Source organism: Passer domesticus, chromosome 1 (assembly GCF_036417665.1).
Source record: "Passer domesticus isolate bPasDom1 chromosome 1, bPasDom1.hap1, whole genome shotgun sequence".
Lineage (NCBI taxonomy): Eukaryota > Metazoa > Chordata > Aves > Passeriformes > Passeridae > Passer > Passer domesticus.
Genome location: NC_087474.1, coordinates 122,822,981 through 122,846,223, shown reverse-complemented (window position 1 = coordinate 122,846,223; position 23,243 = coordinate 122,822,981). Strand labels below are relative to the sequence as shown.

The following is a 23,243-nucleotide window of genomic DNA, read 5'->3' as shown; positions in this document are numbered from 1 at the left end:
TCAAAAACCTTACAAATTCTTTCCGTAAGAAAAATCCCAGTATCTCTGTTCCAAAGTTTTGTTTGGGCCTCAGCCAGAAATCCTCAGAGAGGCATTCCTGAACATCCCTTTAGGATGACTCTAAGCCAGTCTCAGCAATTTCTCTTGATGTTCTACATCTTCTATGACAAGAGGGACTTCTCACATCACCTGTGCAGCACAAGGTCCTGGTCCCTGGGGCCCAGTGCAGGAGCTGGCTGTGAGAGGTTGCTGTCAGATCAGGGTGACAAGTGATGTCCATTTGAAGTGACCTTCAAAGCTCTCTGAATGACAATCTCTGACCCTTGTTATCTTGAAGTGATTTACCCAAGTTGTACACAGAGCTGCTCTTTAGTTCATTACCCTTTTCAAGCCTTAAATTTCTAAAAACGCAGCATTAATTTAAAATGAACACAACGTCCCTAACTCCTATGAAAAGGTCTGCTGTGAAACCACATGTGCTTTTCTCTCCTCATCCCAGGTCTTCTTTCACATCAGCACTCACAGATATTCTTCTCTCTCTTGAATTCTAGACATTATTTTCAAAGCTACCTCTTTTCTGCCCACTGTCACTCATTTCTTCAGACCATGACCTGGGATCCAGCAGATTTTCCACATCTACAAAGCTTTTATCCCACTAAAAATAAATTCTCAAGGACAAATTGCCCAAAGAGTTCAGAAAATTTAAAGAGCCTACAGCCACACTTAGCCAACAATTACAGGAAAAATATCTCTTCCATTGAGTCTATGTGAAATAAAAAGCTACGTTTGATATATTGAACATCTATATAATAATAGTCGATATACAATATACAATAGAATATGATAGTTCCAGTTGGAAAATACCTTCATGATCACCTAGTCCAACTGCTTTACCACTTCAGGCCACTTTAACCAGAAATTAAAGCATATATTAAGGAAATTAACCAAATTACTTTTAAAATATGACAGGTTTGGGGCATTGATCACCTCTCTAGGAAGCCTGTTCCTGTGTTTGACAACTTTTTTGGTAATGAAATACTTCCTAATACCTAATCCTATAATTATTTACATAAAAGTTTATATCATATTATTTTTGTGAATTTTTGGTATAAATTCCTAGTGCTTTATTATACTTATTCTTGTTTTCCCATCTTTCCTCATGAGTTATAACAAGTTAACATAACAGGGTACAACAATCTGTAAACACTAATGCACATTAAAAAAAACCCAAAAAAGGTAGGTTAACAATAACCTACCAGAAATGCCATCATTATCACTACTAACATAAAGTACAAGCTGCAAAAGGAGAATTATTACTCTGTTTTTGTTACATTCCTCCCTGCACTGTCCAAGACAAAACACCGGGCTCTGTGAGCTTTGATTGAGGCTTTGACACACAAATCACTCTGGAGTCTCTCTTCAGATTTCATTTAAGACAGAGATAACTTGTATATTTTGAAACAATCATCCTGGTTCATAAATCATACACTAGTACCTGAAACAGCATTTCACAATAATTTACCTAAGAATTTGAAACCATGAAGAGTACCCTGAGGTTAAGAGGAGTTTGACCAGTTAACCTAACTTAAGAAGTAAAAATGACACATTTATTAACTCTGAAGGGATCTGCTAAGCAAAAACTCACAAACTTGTCCTTACACTTTCAAATTGTAGCTGCTCAAAAGAAGGCAGCTGGGTACTGCTGCCATCTGAACATGTCATTAGTGGTATCTAAGAGTTAAGCCTAACCACATATTCCCTTTGAAAACTCTTCCATCTACTTCCTCTTTTCAATTAACTGTATTTACTCAAATTGATCTGTGAATTGCATTTTTAAGTGTAAAAATCCTTAGGATAAAATGGCCTAGTATGAGTTTCAGACTCCAAGAGAAGTAACCTCAAAAAATTAATTTTGAGCACATTTTTCAAGTTTACCTGAGCAGAGAAATCAATTAGCTTTGGAAGCAACAGTTTACTTCCTTCGTCACTCTTCAGAAAATCCAGCAAACTTCCTGTTAAAACAGAGAAGGATTAGATCAGTGCATCTTATTACAAGAATAAACGTCACATCTGGATAACAAAACTGATGCAGTGAAGTATTTTGATGTATTTTCAAGTTGACTAAAATAAGACAGTCTCTTTGCATGATTTAACAACAGGAACACCCAAATCAACGTGTCAGACATACAAGTTTTGCTATTTCCCTGGCTGTGGAAAACTCCCATGAGACCATACCTCATTTCAATGGGGTTGAGTTTGATAAGCACCCTACTCTCTGGTCTATCAGGAAAGCTGTCTAGGAGAATCACATACATCAATCCTTTCCAATTCATACAGACTAAGTGCCTTAGTATTTGTTAATTAAGTTATCAGCAAAATTGCTTGAAAACAGAACAAAACAAGAAAAACTACTACCCAAGATAATCTGAGAGGGAAATTTTACATATTTTGTGTAGTAATGCTCTATAGAGTCCTTTCCTAGTAGTGCAGCCCCTCTTGTACTACTTGCACCCATTCCTCACTCACCTTATTACACACACCTTTCTCAATTCTAGTCCCACATAAGGCAATTCCTAAGGTTTGCTTTCATTGCCTTGCTATGATACCAGAAACAAAAGTTAGGTAGGGAGTCCAGAAGAACCAGAACTATTCTGGGGATTATCCTCCAATTCAGAAACAATAGAAAATGCTACATTTAAGAAGACTGTAAAAATGGTTTCTCTCACAAATGCAGTAATGAGTCATAAAATTAAAGCCTCAGCCCATCTTAAGGATAGGTGCTCCTTCCCTTAATATTTGAACATTCAAAAATAACTCCTTTCTTTAAGAAGAAAAGGAACTGGTTTAGGAGAAGCAGAAGAGTTCACTAAACTATTGCTTGCAGACTGTTGTGGTTTAACCCCAGCCATCAACCAGGCAGCCACTCACTCACTCACTCACTCACTCACTCACTCACTCACTCACTCACTCACTCGTGGACCAGGGAGAGAATCAGAAGGGTAAAAGGTAGAGAACTCATGGGCTGAGATAATAACAGATTAATAGGAAGAGGAAAAGCAAAAGCTGTGCACACCAGCAAAGCAAAACAAGGAAGTAATTCAGTGCTTCCCAAGGGCATTCTCATTCAATGGCTGGCACTCCCAGCCATTTCCAGGAGAGCAGGACCCCATCATATGTAATGGTTACTCAGGAAAACAAACACTGTCACTCCAAATGTCCCTCCTTCCTCCTCCTTTCCTCACTTTCTGTACTGAACATGATGCCACATGGTCTGGAATATCCCTTTGGTCAGCTGGGGTCACCTGTCCTGGCTGTGTCTCCTCCCACCCTCCCATGCACCCCCAGCCCCCTCACCAGTGTGGCAGCACAAAAAGCAGGAAAGGCCTTGGCTCTGTGCATGCCCTGCTCAGTGATAACAAAAACATCTCTGTATTATCAACTCTCTGTTCAGCACAATTCCAAAACACAGCCCCATACACCCACTGGGAATAAAATTAACTCCACCTCAGATCAAACCAGCATGCAGATCCAATGTTTTTCTCACCTTTTGCCATGAACTCTGTTATAATATAAATAGGCTCTTCTTTGGTCACTACAGCATAAAGCCTAACGAGCTTATCATGCTGAAGTGTTTTCATGAGGTTGGCTTCCTCCAGGAAGGCTTGCACAGACATTGTTCCAGGCTTCAGAGTCTTCACAGCCACTTTGGTACTGTTATGATAATAACCTACAAAGAGGGAATAGGATCAGTGCACTGAAGTCACTCTGCATCCCACAGTGTCCCGAACAAGCTGGAATTTGTGAAGCAGGTGAGGTTGGATTCCAGGAATAGCTAAGAGCCTGAAAACAAGTGCCAGACGTAGCACAAATATTTATGCTAGAATTCCTTTTTATTTTGCAACTAATACAGCACTGCAGAGAAAAATGATCCATTCCCTATTTTTGGAAATCAGTTATCTGAAAAAAAAATAAAGCAAGCAAATGATCTTACTTCATACCAAGTTTCCATTCACAAGTAGCCCCTGAAATACTTGGCAAGGCATGTTTCAGTGAATGTCCACTTGACCTGCCTCAGAACAATAGAGTCCAAGGACTGGCTGGAAGTTTCTGAAGTATCTTAAATCCCATAATTACACTTATTTCATGCATGCCAGTCTCATGCTTATAATCCTTCCTGTAACCCTTAGTGCCCAAAATGGAGCATTACGGGAAAGTGCAGCCAAATGGTTCTCGTGACCAACAAGGACATGCTGCCAGGACTGCAATCCTGCAGTGCTCAGCACAAGATTTAAAAGGTGATAACTTCTTATCACACAGCCCGTGCCAGGAGTGGAAGAGACTGTGGCTGTGGTTCATTTCTCTGAAGGTTTAGCAAAGCTTCTAACGTAACATTCTAATTATATGAAAAGCAACTATCAGTAAAGTGAAAAACAGTGAATTATTTTCAGATTTAATGTTTGCCAAACAATAAATAAATGTTAAAATAGCATTAAAATATAGAGTAGCAAGGACTGATTCTAAGGTTTATCTTGTGAAGTCATATAATTCGAAATTTGAAGAAATAAAAGGGAGAGAAGGAGGGATATAAATGCAACTTTTATCCCTCACCATACCCATTGCAACATTGTAGAAATATTTCTCAGAAGAGGTAAAACCTTCATGACTCAACAAAATAGCCTCATTTCCTTATTCAGCAACAATCCAGACCATTGGATACACTTCTAAACTGGAATCCACCTTATGCTATCTATTGTCCAACAAAAGAAATCAGAGGCAAAGCAAGGACCTAGCTTCCAGATCTTAAGTGATTGCTCTGAGCACTGCATCTTTTTTGAAGAAGGATCATCACCTGAGAAGAGCCACTATGCCACAAGCACAAAATATTCACCTGCATGATTATTAAATCTATTTTTTCAAAGATGGTCAGGTCAAAACATAACAAAGACATTTCTCTAAGTTACCTAATAGTCAGAAATTACAGTTACAGGTCAAATCCACTGTTAAAGATCAGGTATATGATTTATAACTATCAGAAAAACAGAAAACAAATATATTTCTCTCTGTTAAAGATGCAGAAAGATTATTTGTAGAATTTCTACTATTCCATTCCATGCCCTAAAACAAAGCATGACCTCCACTCTCAATTTGTTGAATTCTCTACTGAACATACTACTTAATATAACTATTTCACTGAAGCAATTATAACCAACACACTTAACATTAACTATGTAACAGTATTTTATATTCACTAAAGATATCCATCAAACTCAGGTATTTTGTTTTAAAAAAAGATAGTTTGCTTTACATCTCTGTGATACTGAGGTTTTCTGCTGTAAAGAAATCTATCTTGAACCTCTGGTGGTATTGTAAAAAACAAATAGCTGGTGAGAGCACTAGAAATACCTGATCTTGGATTTCTCTCTTGTTCATTTATTTCATCATGTATTGGGAGGGATGGGACACCAAAACAAGATGGCCATGAGCTCTATGAGCACACTCTGGTATTTCTAACAACTGCAGAAGAAAATACACTTCCAAAGAACAAGTTACTTATATTTTAATTCAGAGCTTATTGAATAAGAAAATCTTTTACACCTGAGATGCAAGCAAGATGTGACTCATTAATAAACTACACTATAATCACTGCATTTGCCTTGTTAACTTTCCTCTTAGCCCTGCTTGAGAATTCTCTTCATGGATTATTAATACCACAGAGCATCATGATTCACATCATATCAGTTCTCACTAGGAACAAAAATGCATAAAACATAGACCCTGCTCTTGCAGTACTGCTCTGGTTCATCACATCACCAAAGTAGCTGCCCAGGTGCTCTGAACTCCATGGTCTAAAAACCTTTCATACCATGGCAGGAAGTCAGTCTCTTGGCAGCTTTAGCTACTGTAAAATAGCAAATGTGAAGCAAGACACAGCATGAAAGCCTGAGGATCGTGTGATGATGTCTCACACAACAAGCCACATTCTCCCCTACATGTCAGAATTGAATTCTCAAAAAAATTAAGTGTTTCAGGTATTTATTTTGCAGTTGATTACTATTATTTTGACAGAGTAGTGCCTTGCATAGCCAGGTTGTCCCCAGATTCTTGCAAGGGCTTAATCAGGCCAAGGTGTGATATAAACTTATGAAAGACAAGGGAGGTTGAGCCTACCATTTCTGAACCATTTCTGAAGATGCAGAGCTTTGTGAATAAGCTTCTAATATGCAGCTTTCTCCTTCCTCTACTTTTCCAGTAATTCCCTGCAGGGTATACTGGGAACAACTTGCTGGAGCTATGGAGATATGACACTGCTAGAGGGCAGATAATGGCTGGAGCAGTTACTATTGCAGGAGGTACTGGGAAGGAATCTGAGGAACAGCAGCTTCTCTGCATGCAGCTGCACATCAGCACTTACCTCCTACAGCCATCACTCAGCTGCAGAGCAGAACAAAGCAGCAGTGGTTCCATCTCTCGCTCACCTCCACACAGCCCATTAAATGTGAAGGCAGAAAGCCCAGGCTGCACAACTGATGACCAAAATGCACACGTAAACACTAACTTGGTAGCCTAAACCCAGAAAATCTCTATAAAATGCATAAAATTGCACTTGTATTGATAGAAAAAAACTGGAAAACTGATAGCAACTTTTCTCTGTGTAAAAGTAACTCTTCAGAGCTGGAGGACATTCACCTGCCCATTCCATAAAACAGATTTTCTGCACAGGTCATCCAGGAACACAGCCAAGTGCTGGGGACATATGGAGGCCTGCTTTTTGTTCCTAGGATTTTCTTACTCCTTCCATAATATAAGTTAATTTCCTACAAACTGTTCAAGATGTCCACATGGATGCCCAGAAAGTAGTTATACTAAAAAGAAAAGACCATAAAAGCTATAATTGCATATCTTCACACTGCAGTATCAGCATTATCTCTATATTCCCATATCTCTCAGAAACACAGAAGGGACCTGTGGAAAGCACCTGAGTTCAACATCCCCAGGGACACCTAGAGCTGGCTGTCCAGGAATTGTCTCCAGTTGGCTTTTGATTCTCTCCAAGAATGGAGACACCACAACCTCTGTGGGCAGCCTGTGCCAGTGCTTGGTCACTCACACAGTGAGTGTTTGGCAGGAACCTCCTGTGTTCCAGTTTGTGCCCGTTGTCCCTGGCCCTGTCACTGGGCACCACCGAGAACAGCCTGGCTCCATCCACCTTGCATGCCTCTTTCAGATATTTACATACATGACAGGGTCCCCCTAAGCCTTCCCTCAAAAGAGAGGTGCTCCCGTCTCCTCATCATCTTTGTGGCTCCTTATGGGATTTTGTCCAGTAGCTCTACATCTTTCTTTATTCAAAAGCACAATTTCTCTGAGTTGGATACTGTTTCCTCTAAAACCACAATTCTAAGCATCCTTTATCAAGAAGAAATGTATTTAGTAATTAAACCATGGAACAATATTTCTAATTCATACAATGGCTGAAAAAATGTTTGTTCTCTGTGAGGAGGCAGTGTAAGAATCAGCTCTCAAATCAGGAGAGCACAGCAACCAGATTATTGCTCAGTACCTCTACATGCTCCCTGGGCGATCATTACAATGCACAGTGTTTGCTGACATCCTGCACCACACAGCTGACCTAATATACTTTTCCATCTTGAACTTCCTTGGTTCTAAGATTAACCATGCTCCTGATTTGAGAGGATCTGTGCCATGCAAATCATCTTCTTTCGCTTCAGAAAGAAAGCAAAGAAGAGGAAATGCAGCAATTGCTTTCACAGTACATTAGTTTTTCTCACAGTGCAGCAATTCAGACATAGGGTTCAGGCCCAGTTTAGATGTTAAAAAAAAATGACAAAGACAAGAGGAAGCATCTTGAAGCAGAAACACCCTTTTAAAGTTTTATTCTTTTCTGTATGTGCAGAAGTAGTCACTTCCCAAAATGATCTGCATTTACAAGTAGGTGACTAGCTCCTACCAGAAAGTCTTCCACAGTGTTTCATTGTAAGTTAAACATTTGTTGCCCTGGTTTATTAGGCAGAAATAACTGCACAATGGTTGACACTTGTCCTGACTAGTATCTAAATTGTCATTCATGTATATCATAGCTAGAGGGTTTCTTAAAGCCTCTTCCTGTGAAGGCAGATAAAAGGCTGAATTTGGCTATATTACATTAGAGACGTGTTGCTTGCACTTTTTACGTGATTTATACCAAAAGATTGCACCTGAGACTCAATTAGAGTTTTTTGATTGACACTGTAGTTGGGTGTGTTTAATCTGCCACTCAAACAGCACTGTTTGAGTGCTTTGCTTTTCTAAATGAGAGAATCTCTTCAAAGCAATGACATTCCCATCAAAGTGACACACTCCCATGGATTATCACAGACCCCTTCATAGCTTTGTGAATTCTAGCCAGCTTTGGGATACACTTTTAAGTTGCTCAAAAATGCTCTGCCTAGAGAACCTTTAGGTCTTAAAATTAATAATGATCATCATCACCATATTCTGATTTTTTATTATAACTAAAACTAATATATTCCTATTTCAACATAACACCCCAAAAAACAGATTTGGGGAAAGGCAAAGTGAATGACTTGGCCTGAAAAAGCATCTTAATGAAGACTTTGGGAAGAAGATATAGTTTACCTCAAATCAGATGCTAATTGGCAAAAAGTGTGTAAGCAACGAATAGTACACAGAACACACAATGAGGAAGCCAAAAGAATATTCTGATGTCAGAATAGGCAGCACTTCCAAAGCAAGATGATTAAACCATTTTCACAGAATGTGACACTGGGCATAGCCCCTTATAAATAGAAGTCACTAAGGCTGAGGAAATACTGCTTGTAAGCCAACAAAGCAGGTTATTTGGGTTATAATAATTAATGCTATCATTTTCTGCTAGGTATATATTAATGCTTACAACTTGTAAGTCTTATGACAGTTTTATTATTGGGGTCTTGCCTGATGAGTCAAGGTATGGGCTGTTCAATCTCTAGTCTTCTTACTACATAAAATCACCTACTTTCTGAACAGCACACTGGCAGACAACACTCTTGGGTTAAGTCTGTTCCCTTTTTTCATCCAGTATGGCAGTACCATGCAGGAGGCATCTTCTTCACAAATGGACTATGATATCTCTATCCACAATTCACTAAAAGAAATTGTTTCTTTCTCTTTCATGTTCTTTAGCACTTTCTGATTTGAAACAAAATTCTGAGAGGCTCATTGGTTTTGAGATTCAGGAGCCACATGTTACTTATGATCTTGTATTTCTGCCTCAAAACATAACAAAAGACCCTATTGTCTTTGACCTTCTAAATTACAGTGCTTACTCACTATATTTTTTCCTTTAAAAGACACCAAAAGGATTTGTTCCACTTCCTTGTCAGGTTATCTACCCCCTTTTACAAGCCCTCTCTCCTCACAAGAAGGTATATTCTGGGCCTGATTCTGCTGTTTTACAAGTAAACAGGATCAGCTTTATGTCCACTATGTTTTTTGAATGACTCTGAAAAGACACTTCTTTCAGAATTAAATACTTGTTTCAAAAGAATAAACTTACCCATCCAGACTTCTCCAAACTGACCAGCCCCAAGTTTCTTCACTAATTTAATCGATTCCCGTGGAATTTCCCATGCATCTTTATCCCATGGCTTTTGAGGTTTGGGACTAATACAAGCTTTTTCCAACTTTCTGCACAAGCCATCTGATTGCCCTGGTTTTCAAAGAAAAAAGCAAATATAAAATACATTACACTCCTGTGCCGCGTGACTTGAGACAAACATTGCTTACTTGCACTAGCCAGCCCACAATAATGTTCAAAATAACCAGATGCTATGATGAAAATGTAGCCTTTCTGGTGCTTTCACAGAAGTTTAAGCGCCTCTGATCTGAAATTTTGCATTCAGAGACAAATTTAATAAAAAAGTACCACATGCATCTGGTTACTGTCAGATTATTAAGGGGTTTTAGTACAATTTGCACCAAGTAAATACAGTATCAGATCTTATTCCTGACACTATGTTGGTTAAGATGCGCATTGCAGTCAGGGTTGGGATCTGTATTCTGAATTTGTCATTAAATTTTCTTGCAACATATTTTCAGACAGATGTGCATGCAAGCATAAGTAGGTCAACATTATTTTTTCTCCAGACTCTGACCAGCTATAACTTTTATATGAATGTTGAATAATTCTCAGGTTTTCCAGCTGTGCTGAACAGCTAGCAAACATATCTAACTACTCAGAAAAATTTCATGGCCAAGTCCTCAGAACGGCTTTGAAAAACTACTATGTGATTTTACTATATTTTAGTGTCCTGTCTTTATTTCCAGGTACAAGATTAAAAAACCCCTGAATTTTGGAGCTATTCAGTAGTAGGTTATGCAGAATGAGAAGTCAGTTTTGCAGTTAAAACATGGATAGACTTGTCCCTTCCTCTCCTCACATTTTCTTTTTTTAAATAAATGTACACATTCTATGTGGGTGCAATTTTATTTCTTTGAAGTATATGGAATATTTCTTCCTTTAAAAATAAATAACTAAACAAACACATTTACAGGAAAAATAAAACAAATTTCACACTCAGCATTAGGTACAAGACAACATTCACCAGTCTATATGTATTTCTGATAATTATGAATAACAATTTACTCTCAAATAAAATATTATTCACAATGCAGGTAATTCTCATTATAGCTTCACATCACCCTAAGTTTGATGAATTGTGTTATAAAGCTAGTCTTCATCTCACAATGGTATGCCACAGAACAAGATCTGGTTATGGTAACAACAATACTTGGGTTCTAATTAGTTTTACTTTATCTTTGATATCATGCATGCCCAACATATTTAGGGCTAAAAAAAAGAGAAAAAGAAAAAGCTTTGAAACAAAAGAAGAAACTATTTCTTTTTCCTTCATAGGAAATAACTGCTGCATGCTAATAAGTAATTCACTAAATGATTTAACTTACTTTGATAATGTTTGATCATATCATTGATGTTAGGGAAAGTTATTCTTGGAGAGATGTAAAATCCTCCATTGTCTAGGCTCCTGATTTTGTAGTGCTTAATAACATCGCCATGCTCCGGATCGTAGTCTCGTATGGAGAGAGAATAGCTGCCTGTGGATAAAGAAGGAACACTCATTAACAGACAGCAAAAATCTACAGTCCACACATGCACAGTTGAGCCTAAGAAAATCACCAACTTGTCTGCTTTTCTTTTTGCTCCCTTATTTCCTCAAAAAGCATTTTGCAATCCACAGGAGGAACTTGACAAAAAACCAACCCTGAACTGGTCACCAAAATGCTTACGGTCACACTTTCTTTTTCAATCTTATTCAACAAACTCACTGGTTCCATATTCCAGGCAGCTCCACATTCTGTGCCCAGTTTTGCAGAAAGTCCCCCAGCTTGAGTAGAAGTGGCTGGGAGAGCAAGACCAGGGCTGTCACCCTGCTCAGGCAGAAGCTGAAATCTGGAGATCAGCATTTTGAAAAAGGAACATGCTGGTTGTCAACTAGCAAAAGGATAGTTTGGAGATGGCTTCAGGCATAGGGGAGGGAGAGCAGATCTGTTGATCCCTAGGGAGCCCTAGGAACCTAACATCATCTGGGATTTAAATTGGGGTAGGAGAGCATCTGCCTTTAGCTACAGCACTCTTTGTTTCTTCTACTTGTACAATTCTTGCCCATTTTCAAAGGATAAAAGATCTCACCCCCTTATCTCTCCTCAGACACTTATCCAGTGATTCTGGGGGTACTTTCCCATACTCTCAGTACCCTATGTAGAATTTAGGAGACTTCTTTTGAGAACTTCATTTAGGAGTCTTCATCTGAGAGCACAATGATATGGGCCCATTACAGATGATACCTAGTCAAGAATCTGCAGTATTAGAGCCAAAAAAGCTACCCTGTGGAGTACAGAGGCATGGCCTGCTAAAAGGCTTCACATGTCTTCCTCTGGAGGATGCAGTGTTATAGCATCCAGGTCGAATATCCATCCACACTTACAGTCAGAGTCCACAGGCTGGGCCAGAACTTCCCCTACTCTTCTCAAAGCTGAAGAGCCTGGAGACTTCACTAAGCTTTTCAGCACAAAGCACTCTGTTTATAGCCAAAATTTTACTAAAAAGCTTTCTGAAAACAATCCCTCTACACTGTAGAAGTGAAAACCCTCATAATGCACTAATTACAATTTTAAACTTGTACCAATGGATACAGACCCAATAATGGAAGACTATAGAATGAAGCAGTTACTATTTTACTATTACAGTAACATGTCTTTCAATAAAGGAGTCAGAAACATTAAGAAGAGAAAAGATGTCACTTCATTCATTCCTGCATCTTGTCAGTGTAAGCACACACTAACACTTTTTTTTTTTCCCCCTTATCTCAGCTTTGGGTGTTAGCCTACAACTCTCTTCTCACCTTTTCTGGTAATTTTCTTATTCTTCTCACTCCTAGAGAACTCCAGAAAATTCACACAATAGGATGCACTGAAACTACTCCACACCCAATGCCAATTTTTGTGTAGACTGACTGCACGTTTTTTCTCTCTATATCAATTCCTAAGTACCACCCCAAAACCTACCTTTTAATGTTTCACTTTCTCTGATAAGGAAAGCTCCAGGACCATTTCCAGGAGCCAGGAGTTGTCTTTCAGCATCTTTTCGGGTTATGTCTTTGAAGAACCATCTGAAAAGTATTTCAAAGAATTAGAACCACCCACAAAGGATACACCATTAAGGTGAAGAAGTTTGCCAGAATTTGGAGACTGGGAGAACTTACTCTTCTGTTTCCAGGGTGTTTACTTTTGCTACATAGTTGCTGGGAATGAAACCTTCTTTTCTTGTCGTGAGAGATTTTGCCCTCCACCATTCTCCAGATCTGAAAAACAAACCCAGTAGTACTCACAGGAAAGGAAAATGATAAATTGTTATTTAGGTTCTAGTCTGCTGAGAGCTTTGCCCAGTCTGGAGAGAGAAGCACAACCTTTCCTCTGAGGTCAAGTGCCCTGAGAAGCCACTGGCTCCCCTGGATCAATGTGTGGTCACTTACTGAGGCCAGCTGCCAAGTAGCTGTAGACTCAAAAATGGGTTGGGTTAGAAGGACCTAAAAGATCATCCCTGTCATGGGCAGGAACACCTTCCACTGCAGCAGGTTTGTCCGAGTCCCATCCAACCTCGAATAACTCCATAAAGCATTTGTACTACCACATGTAAGAGAGCTCACTTATCATTCATACACCCGTGGTACAAGCAGGATATTAACACATTGTAGAGGGAATTAGATGAGTCCAAAGAAAATCTGCAATACAACCAATATTGCCATACTTACTCTTCAATAACTTTCAGTTTTTCTCCTTTTTTGAAGGACAAGTCCTCTTCATGAATGCCATCATAGGGATACAAAGCTACCACAATGACTCCCTGCTCTTCTGCATCTACAAAAGCAGAAAGACAAAGGCAAGTTCACATCACTTTGCAGGCTGACATGGGCACAGCACACAGCTGTGAGATTTCCATAGAAACATACCTTGACTGACAAACCTCTGTCCTGGTAAGAGCTGTGCCTCTGGATTTGCCTACAATAAAATATGTCCTTAATTAAGCAGTTTTAGATCTTTGTGATGATCTTAAATTATCATTACATATTATACAGTTGCTTTGGTATCATCTCATATGTCTTAAAAGGAATTGCTCAGATTTTTTCCCACCATTCTTCAAAATATGTATTATCTATAAAAACATATATTATTTATATGACAATATAAAAATATAGTAAGTCCCCCTAGATTTTAAACTGAGCAGCTCAGACCTTGTGAAGGTGTGGCACAAGCTGTGGGGAAGAAGTTCACAGCTTTGGGACTTCTCCTGAAGAGGCTTTAGGTAGGGCACTTAAGCAGGACAATTATTACTGTGTAGCTGTCATGCTAAAGAACTACAAGCATGGTTATGCCACTAAGACTGTGCAAGGGAAAAAAAAGAGTAATTTTAAAAAAGGTAGTTTGTGATGTGTGTCCATCAGCTGAGAGCACACAGAGTTCACTGTGTCAGCTGGGGAGAGAGGAGAGCAGGGAGCCCTTCACACCTGCAGAGAGCAGGTCCCTGAATACGGGCAGTCAGGACACAGTTTCCTCAGCACAGCAGAGAAGGTGGGGGAAAAAAAAGGTACCAGTCGTGCTGCAAATTAGCAAACCCACTTGGTACCCAGCAGAATTCCCCATCCCAGCACTCCTCCTTCCACTGCCAGGCAGCACACATGGAACACGTTGACCTGTTCCTCCTGCACAGTGCTGCTCCCTGCACCACTGCACCCTCCCAACCCCACCCACACACCTCAGGCAAGGCCAAGCAGTGGCCTTCAGGGAGTAAAGCTGACTAGAGCTGGTAAAGAATCACCCATGATTACTTCAGCCTTTAAATGTAATAAATGTAATAACAAACACCTAGATCCCATAGCTATTAAAAATCCAATACCAATGCTTTAAAAAATGGATCTAAACTACTTCAGGTATTCTAATGTCATCTAGCATTCTTCTACATAGTTATATCTACTCAAGAATTGCTAAGTTACTTTTTTTACACAGAAAACTATGACAAACAAAGTCGCAAACCACCATGTTTTAATTTTTATTCCTCTAGGTTCTTATTCATTGAGGGTGAACTGCACACAATTTGAATTTTTCCATGCATATGCTTTGGATTGAAATTTAAGTTACGCCAGTCATGCTTTGTTCTTGCTACAGGAATTCTCTCCTGAGACTATCTACTTACTGGCCTTTGCTGTTTATTGGACGTTGGATCCCTCACATAAATAGTTCGTTCAGTTTTACGTACTGGTTGATTCTTGAAATCTAGCCCATCTCCATGCTGATTCTCTTTCCTTTTTGATTTTATACACCCCATATTTCCTGTTGAAATAAAAAAGATGTTAAACAAAATCATTGTGCCATAAACCAAGCCCTTTCCCATGAAATCATCTGAGCTACATAGTAAAAATGTGCTTCTTTGTCATACAAAATAGTTCAAGGGAAAAACAACCGAAGGTTAGGCCCACACACTGATAGCACTTTTCTGTTGCAAAGGAAAGAAATTACCTCATCTCAAGCCACAGATGAAATAAATAATTATTTACCATTTCTTCAGATTATTGGTAGGATTCCCAGTCTACTTTTCCCTGCCCAAACCCCTTATATCTTTCTGATACTTCTCTGAGCTTTGGAATAGATATAACAAAAATGCAATTATTTCAGGGATAACTTTTATCTGTATATTTTAAAGAAGAGACTTTTGGAAGATATAGGAAAAAAATTCCTGTGCAAATCCTGAGAAGTGCAATTGGAAGCAGCAATGCCTGTATCTCCCCACTTCATTTTGCAGATGCCAGTCTAGCAGGGAGCTGTGTTTGATTCAAATCCCTGTCTCACATGAGGCTGATGACTTGTGCAGTCCCAGCTCCATGGCAGACGTGCTGCTACTGTGACCTTGAGCAATGCATCTCCTTGTTCACACAGGCACGTTACAGCAGCCTAAAATAGCCAATGTGTGTGCCAGCGATGGCAAATCACCACACAAGGATTTCTTTTTCAGTATAATTTAGAAGGCTAATTCTTCTCTCAGGATGTGCATCCATGCTAAATCAGATGAGATACAGCTGTTGGCATCTGCATGACTGGAACCTGACTGCTAATCCCGTGATACAATTATGTAGTACTCCAGCAAATATATATATAACAGTATCTCTACAATCCTCCCTCCGAGGAGAGTAATTATACTTACTCTTCAAAGAATCCACTATGAATGCTTTTCAACCCTCTCCTTCCTTCCTCTTTCCCTCCTTTCAGGTCAGTGCTCTAATGCTAGGTTCACAGTCACATTTTCCCTTGCAGGCACACAGTCTCACTCCCCCCCGCACTAATTAATCTTTAAAGCCAGTTCTTTGAAGAACAATGCAAAACCTAAAATAAGAGCTTGGTGCAAATACAGGCTCAAGTAAACAAACACAGCTGGAGAAGCTAAAGCACATTGTAAGACTCTCATCCCACTTTTACCTTCATCTCTAGGATAGAAAAGGTTCATGGTAGTGAACAGGTAGAGTAATAGCAGAAGTGTCCACTGGCAGACACAACTGTATCAATGGGACAGCAACTGCAAAAATTAACCAGACTGGACTCGGTTCATTTGTTACTTCTGTAACAATACCTATGATAATCACAATCCTAACTGATTACAAAAATAAACCAAGGCAACAAGCAGTCTCACATGGAAAGTCTCAACTCCCATCTTCACCTTTATTTAATGTCCCATCCTGCCATTGAGGAAGCACTACATAATGACACAATGCACTGTCCTACCCACAGGCAAAGTGTTTTCTTCTAAATATGACAGAAGGATACTTCCTCTCCTACCATTTCTGCAAATTATCTGTCACTTATTCCCAACACGTCTTGGACGTCCTTAAGATTCAGCAGTGATCTGTGATCCTGTTTTAAAGCAGCATTAGAATCCACTGCTCCCCTTCTTCTAGTCTCTGGAAATAAAAATAAAAAGAATCCTACAGAAAATCAATTGGCCTTGTCCAGGCAGAAAATAAAAGTTTCCTCTTCTTGACTGTCAACCTTTCAGCGTTCCCACCCTTATTTGAAAGCACTGGAGCACATCTTCATGCAGGAGCTTTCCTCAGAAGCAAACATCTTTAATGCTTAATTTTAATGCTTTAATTTTTGTAATGCTCAGCTACATGTGGGTTGCATACTAGTTGCTTTGCAATACTGAGAAGGATTTTAAAGTTTATTTTATTTATTTATAACTGTGGGGATGTAGATGACTCTTGTTCTGTCATTAATGGTTCATAGGAAATTTCTGTACACCCACAGGCAGACTGGTGTTTGCAAACTCACCCTAGACATCAGGAAGGCCAGTGTTTAATTACTTGCTGTATCTGCAAGATCAGGTATTTATCCACTTAAGTGCTAACCTTTCTGCTCTTGAATAGTTCTGCTTGTACAGAACAAACAGCTGAAGTGGAGGGCATGAAGTAATTTGATCTAAGTTGCCAGCCAAAACTCCCTTTCTGTATTCCTGTAAGAAAGCTGAGCACATCTTTAGAGACTGCAGCATGCCCAGTGTCACTGTAAACTCAGAGAAAAGAATTTTTTACTCAGATTTTCTTCTGCATCTGCAAGCACATGAACAGCTGTCAGTTAAATCTGCTGTGAGGCTGTGTTAAGCTCAAGGTTGGCATTTGTTCATGACAGTAAGATCTCATCAGTAATAACTATGTAGAAGTGCTTTGAAATCACACAGAAGTTTACTTGATGTCATGTGAGATGAGTGAAATCAGTTTGTGAGACGACCCTTGTGATGGCTTCAAACAAAGAGAAGATCCTGAGCCTCATCATGAGGCACTGTTTTTTCTGGGTTCTTTTCCTCACAGAGGTGAAAGTCCACAGTCCCCACAGGACTCAGTTGGTTCTACATGAGCAAAAAGTCCCAACAGTGGTTGCTGAAGCCCACAGCTGGTTCAAGGGGGTTCTTGCCCCTTTCACTCCAGTACAGCCCCAAGGATTGAGCATCTAGTACAACAGGGGTTTACCTAAAGCTGAGCCTCACACTGCATTCTCCCAAAGCAGCCCCCTTCTTGCACTCCAGTTCTGCTCCAGGACACAGATTACAGCTCAGCATGTGGGCAACTGCTTCAGGAGTGGCATCCTGACCTAACTAAAGCACCAGTGCAGGGAGAAGTGTATAAATAAATAAAACATTTTACTTGCTGTAAATGTTTATTTCCCCAGCACTCTGTTGCTGTGTCACAAGGAAGTGTTTTGTGCACAGAGAAAGAGAAAACAGTAAGCAAAGAGCAATACATAGAGCCCTGCATCCTTACAAACCAAACTCCATTATTCTTTATCAGAGATAAAAATAATCCATACATCAGAGAAAATGCTGCCAGTCCCTACACAGATGTTTCCCATTCCAACAGTTCTGCAATACAGGAGACACTACTTCCTATTCATGCTTTTCATTTATTGTTCTGTCCACACTTCTAGACATGAAAGACAAACACTGAATTAAAAGAAATTCTATTTTACATAGCTGTTAATCTTTATAAATAGATATCTAAAAAAGTAACAGCTTCTCTTTTAATGAAGAGCATACTGCAGTTCATGGCTAAAAGGTAAACACAAGGTACTTAGGTTAACAGCTGCAGCAAGGTGACAACAATCTAGGTTCAGGCACCCTTCAAAAAGCCACAGGGGTATCCATAAGAGCTATCACACAGAGCCTCTGCAGAGGGTTTTTCCAAGATACTGATTTTGATGTCTACTTTTGCCTTGAATTTTCTCTCTGAATCCCCTATCTCATCTTGTTACTACAGCACTTGGGTCTTCATTCCAAAATGGTTTGGGAAGAGTGGAAGTCAGAAACAAACGCAGCATACTGCCAGGGTTAATATCTGCTGTCTGTCCCCAAAATAGAACTGCTTTATATGCCTTTTCTACTTCCAGCAATGTGTCTAAAGACACAATACTTCCTACTGCAAGCAGCCAAGTTTCATGTGACCATCACCTATCCAAGCCCCATCAGCAGCATTTGGGGTTTCATTTCATCCCAGTGCTTACCCCTTGTATAATCTACAAAGGGGGTGTCATTTTTCATTTTGTGTTTATAATCATTCTCTTCCTTGTGATTTTGTTACATACAGCATATCTGGTGCATATTAGAAGTTATTTCCTAAAAAACCCACTTGACATGCCTGGTCTTTTCTTGATCAAAGTCATGTCTTCATGGAAATGATTCTCAAATCTCCATAGATTATACTTCATCTTTTCCAATAATAAAGTAACTTTAAAAATAATTAGAACTACAATACTAAGCATACAAGCTCTCCTTTATCAAAGTATGTATTTTATTCAATAAATACCTGTTGAAAAGGTCAGTAATCATGTATCAAAACACCTACGTGGCTCAGGGTTTTAAAAGATATATAAAAATGCATTTTAAGAGGTGCATAAAATAAATTTGTATTCAATTGAGCACGAAGAGTAAACTCTTCCTTTAAATCACAAATTTCTCATGCGTAAGAATATGGGAAAAAAATAAAAACCCCCAACTTACTCTGAGTCTTGGACATTGCTTTACATTTAAACTTCTGAATCAAAGAGCAAGAAGCAACTGTTTACATCTGTATATAAAATCCCAACTGGTTTCACACCTGGAGCTTTAAAGGGGGTTTAGAGAGCAGAGGAGTAAATAGTTTTATTTTTAATACCTCTTCCAAAATTTGAAAACAATACCATTGCCCTCTTCTGTTTTAGGTGCTTCATTCTGGCCTTGAAAGCCAGTTGGTTTGCTGCTACTTCACAAGTTATAGTCAGAGGTAACACAGCAATGCCTTCATCAGATCTCCTGAACTCCTGTGCATTTCCCTCAAGGTCAAGGCAGAAGTGCCTCAAAACTCAGAGTGATCAACTTAGATTAAAACTGCTGGGGAGGAAGAATTGTAAGCCTGCTCTGCTCAAAGACACAAAAACCTGCTGTCTCAGAGCTCACCCAACATTCTATGTCACTTCAATCAACTGCTCAAATTTATAATTCTATGGGGAAAAAAATTTAAAATCTTAAATGTAAGAACTTCATTTACCTTAATCTTCAGTGCTTTCTTTCACTTTATGTTGATCTGCTTCCACATCATCTGTGCTACCCAAGCGTTGCAAGGATCTCCTTTATCTCTGTTATTGGAACTATGAGGAGGACTATTTCTGGGAAACCTGGGTTCATTTCTGATCCATCATTACATGGCAAAGCAACTTCCAAGGAATACAGAGCAGGAATTTAACTAGAGGTGGTAAAGCTCAGCAATGGCTTATGAGTACTGGTCTACACATATTTGTGCCAGTGAAGATTTGCCACTAGACCACAGTGAGAATAAAAGTGACAAAAATAATTATCTGTGGTTAGGAGCAATATGAAAAAATCAACTGGAGAGCAACTGAAGAGAAGTAATTTTCTGTTCCTCGCCAGTCTCAGAAGTTGTTAGATTTAAGCTTGTTCAGCCTTATTCTTATACCTGCAATTCACCACATATATACCTATAGCTTATATATTAATTTAATGAGATATAATATTATCTATAGATACACATTTCAATTTTACTGTAAATCCTGACTGTCTGTTAACTTTCATCAAATTAGACTCATGCAAATGCAGAAATCTTTCAGCTTTCATTTTGAGCTTGTTTCACTTCCTACATCTTGTTTTTGCACTGGCAGCTAACTAGGGGAACTTAGGCAGTTTCTTCCTCCACTGCCTTTCTGCTAAAATGGTTCTGTTTGCCTCAGTCAATCCTTGTTGCATGTATTTTAACATCTCGTTAAATTTAGCTTATTTCTGTAGGTCTGGATCGCCCCATCTCTGTGTCTCCCAAATGGAATTTATGCCTTATATGATACGCATGGGCAGACACACAGGGGCACAAATCACCATGTACTCCCTGCAATGCTTTTGGAAAGGAGAATGGATAACCTGAATCTACTCAGTGCTTGGCTATGACAGACTTGCCCTCTGTAGACTCCCACTGCTCTTCAGTTGTGAGAAGCCATAGCCCAGCTGCCAGCATTTAAAAGAAAATGAAAAAACAATGGGGGAATTCTTTTAACTGCTTCAATCTTATTTGTGGAAAAAGGTGAGACAAAGTTAAAATAATATTTTGACATAAATGTCTATATAAACAGGTCAAGAAGAGAAGTTAATCCCCAGTGTAACCAACATTACTGTGGTGAAAAAGTATGCAACAAGCATGTTACTTTAAAATTTCCTCATACCTGGTCTCACTTAAGTCAATCCCTCAAATTTTCCAGGGGTGCGTGTCTGTCACAGCAAGACAACACTGCTATCTAGTTTATCAACCATGATTAGAGCAAAGAACTACAAAATACTCCCTGGGAAAGGCAAATCTGTTCTAGGCAGCACAATTATGTGGCACAAGCTCAGAAGCAAGTTTTCCATGCTTCATTTTTAGAGAGATTAATGGGTGATGGTGGGGAAGAACAAAATATTATTGCTGAAATTTTTCAGAATCTCACTCCGCTTGGCTTAGAAGCTGTCACGTAAGTCCCAGTCTTAAAAATGTTTTGGAGACAATAATGGCATTTAGCCCTTCATCCTCTTGGGAGATTAGGAAGAAGTCACATCTTTTTCAGCCTGTTTTCTAGACTTTAAAGACCAAATGCTCTCAGTTTTTTCCACTTCCACTGGTTATCCTAGCAGCCCTTCTCCACATTTGTTTCACTTTGAACCCATCCCCCTTAAGTACAGGAGGTTGGAGCTGCCCAGATGTTTCAAGATGATTTTCAGCAATGCCTTGAAGAAAATAATATTACTATTTCTTCCATCTACTGAAACACATCACGCAATAAATCCAAGAAATTAATTTATGATTTTCACACTTTCATCACATTGGCTTTTCATCATCATATGGCCATTCAATAAGACATCCAGGTTTGCATCACTTTTCAAAATTACAAACTACTGTCACAGCAGACTTTCCTATCTTCTGTGGCATTATTTTACATACTGATATTAAATTTCTCCCCATTATTTTTCCCAGGCTATTTGTTGTGCACAATATTCTCAGCCACCTGTGTGTTTCTAATGCCTCTTAATATCACAAGGGACCTCATATTTTTTCATTGCAAATGAAAGTACTTTTTTAAACTCTCAGTGTAATGCTAATGTAACACCAAGAAACAGAAAGTGGTGCTGCTAAGAGACTGGCAGTGGTTCCTGTCTGCTGCACTTCCCCCTCTTCTGCTTCTTTCACAATTCCTTCCTTAGCAATTGAGACCAAGACAATTTCTACTTTGTCCATTCTAGCTTATTGTTTTTATGCTTTCCTACATCAGTTACAGAAAGTACCACCCTTCATGGTCCCAAACACCTGCATTCCTACTGCACTCATACATCTATCATATTTCTACTTCCTCTGCAATTTTCAGTTTTGAGCCCTATACGAGTATTTCTGTCTCTCCTTTTCCGAGCCCTGATTCCCAACATACATGCACAAATATCTCAGTCCAACTAAACCAGTCTGGGTTGGCAGACACCTTCCCTGAACCCTCTACCAAGCTAAGTACTGTCCTCAATAAAATTCTCACCACACATTCCTCTATTGTTTGGTGTCCTGTTTTTCTTTCCCACATTTGCCTTCATATTGAAATGAAGGGTAAGGACTCTCCAATATTTATACCTCAAGTCCATTTCCTTAAAATGGAAATTCAAGTTACAACAGGGCCAAAAGGTGTTCTGCCATACAACTATATTGGAAGTGGACTGTGGATTAGAATCAATTAAATGGTTTGGGTTGGAAGAGACCTGCAAGTTCCAAGACCCCTGCTGTGGGCAAGGACACCCTCCACTAGACCAAGTTACTCAGAGCCCAATCCAACCTGGCCTTAAACTTTTCCAGGGATGGGGCAGCCACAGCTTCTCTGGGATACCTGTGCTAGGGCCTCACTGCCCTCACAGTACAGAATTCCTTCCAAATATCTAATGTAAACTTGCTCTCTGTCAGTTTAAAGCCATTCCCCCATGTCCAGACACTCCATGCCCATATAAAAAGTCCCTCTCCAGCTCTCTTGTAGGTGCCCTGTAGGTACTGGAAAGCTGCTCCTTGTAGCCTTCTCTTCTCCAGGCTGGACAACCCCAACTCTCTCAGCCTTCAGACTTCTCAGTCTTCATAAGACAGAGGAGTCATACAGCAAAAATCCCCCAACAGATGACATAAGAATGAAAACTTTAGGTGAGATAAAATATCTGAAGTTGCCATACCGATGCTGTATTGATGTGCTTCTGGAAAAGGCAGACCTGTTCTGAGCAGCAATATAATATAATATAATATAATATAATATAATATAATATAATATAATATAATATAATATAATATAATATAATATAATATAATATAATATAATATAATATAATATAATATAATATAATATAATATAATATAATATAATATAATATAATATAATATAATATAATATATCATCATCAATCTTTTTTCCCTATACTCCCCATTTAATTTTTTTTTTCTTACTAGATGAGGCTTTTTAGTGATTCATTAACCAATATGAACTAACATATTGCTATGCTAAATGGCAAATAAGTGACTTAAGTTATCACACCTCAAACTTCCGATAGGAAGGAGTGCTTTGGTAAAACTAATTCTATCAAAGTAAACACTTTT

General features: G+C 39.0%; 1 protein-coding gene across 9 annotated transcripts in view; it reads right to left on the bottom strand.

The window, feature by feature from the left end:
* The window catches only part of LYN (LYN proto-oncogene, Src family tyrosine kinase), a 49,755-nt gene that overhangs the window by 13,492 nt on the left and 13,020 nt on the right, over nucleotides 1-23,243 (bottom strand). For 4 of the 9 annotated variants that reach the window (XM_064386660.1, XM_064386672.1, XM_064386673.1 and 1 more), the window contains exons 2-10: nucleotides 14,771-14,907; nucleotides 13,530-13,578; nucleotides 13,332-13,437; nucleotides 12,783-12,881; nucleotides 12,586-12,689; nucleotides 10,966-11,115; nucleotides 9,557-9,709; nucleotides 3,545-3,727; nucleotides 1,936-2,012 (exon numbers count right to left, since the gene is read on the bottom strand). In XM_064386660.1, the coding sequence (XP_064242730.1) occupies nucleotides 1,936-2,012; nucleotides 3,545-3,727; nucleotides 9,557-9,709; nucleotides 10,966-11,115; nucleotides 12,586-12,689; nucleotides 12,783-12,881; nucleotides 13,332-13,437; nucleotides 13,530-13,578; nucleotides 14,771-14,902 (1,053 nt within the window). In that variant the 5' untranslated portion in view covers nucleotides 14,903-14,907. Of the gene's footprint in view, nucleotides 1-1,935; nucleotides 2,013-3,544; nucleotides 3,728-9,556; nucleotides 9,710-10,965; nucleotides 11,116-12,585; nucleotides 12,690-12,782; nucleotides 12,882-13,331; nucleotides 13,438-13,529; nucleotides 13,579-14,770; nucleotides 14,908-16,404; nucleotides 16,515-23,243 lie in introns of those variants that run through there. The other 5 variants (XM_064386688.1, XM_064386706.1, XM_064386699.1 and 2 more) reach the window with 2 other exon arrangements.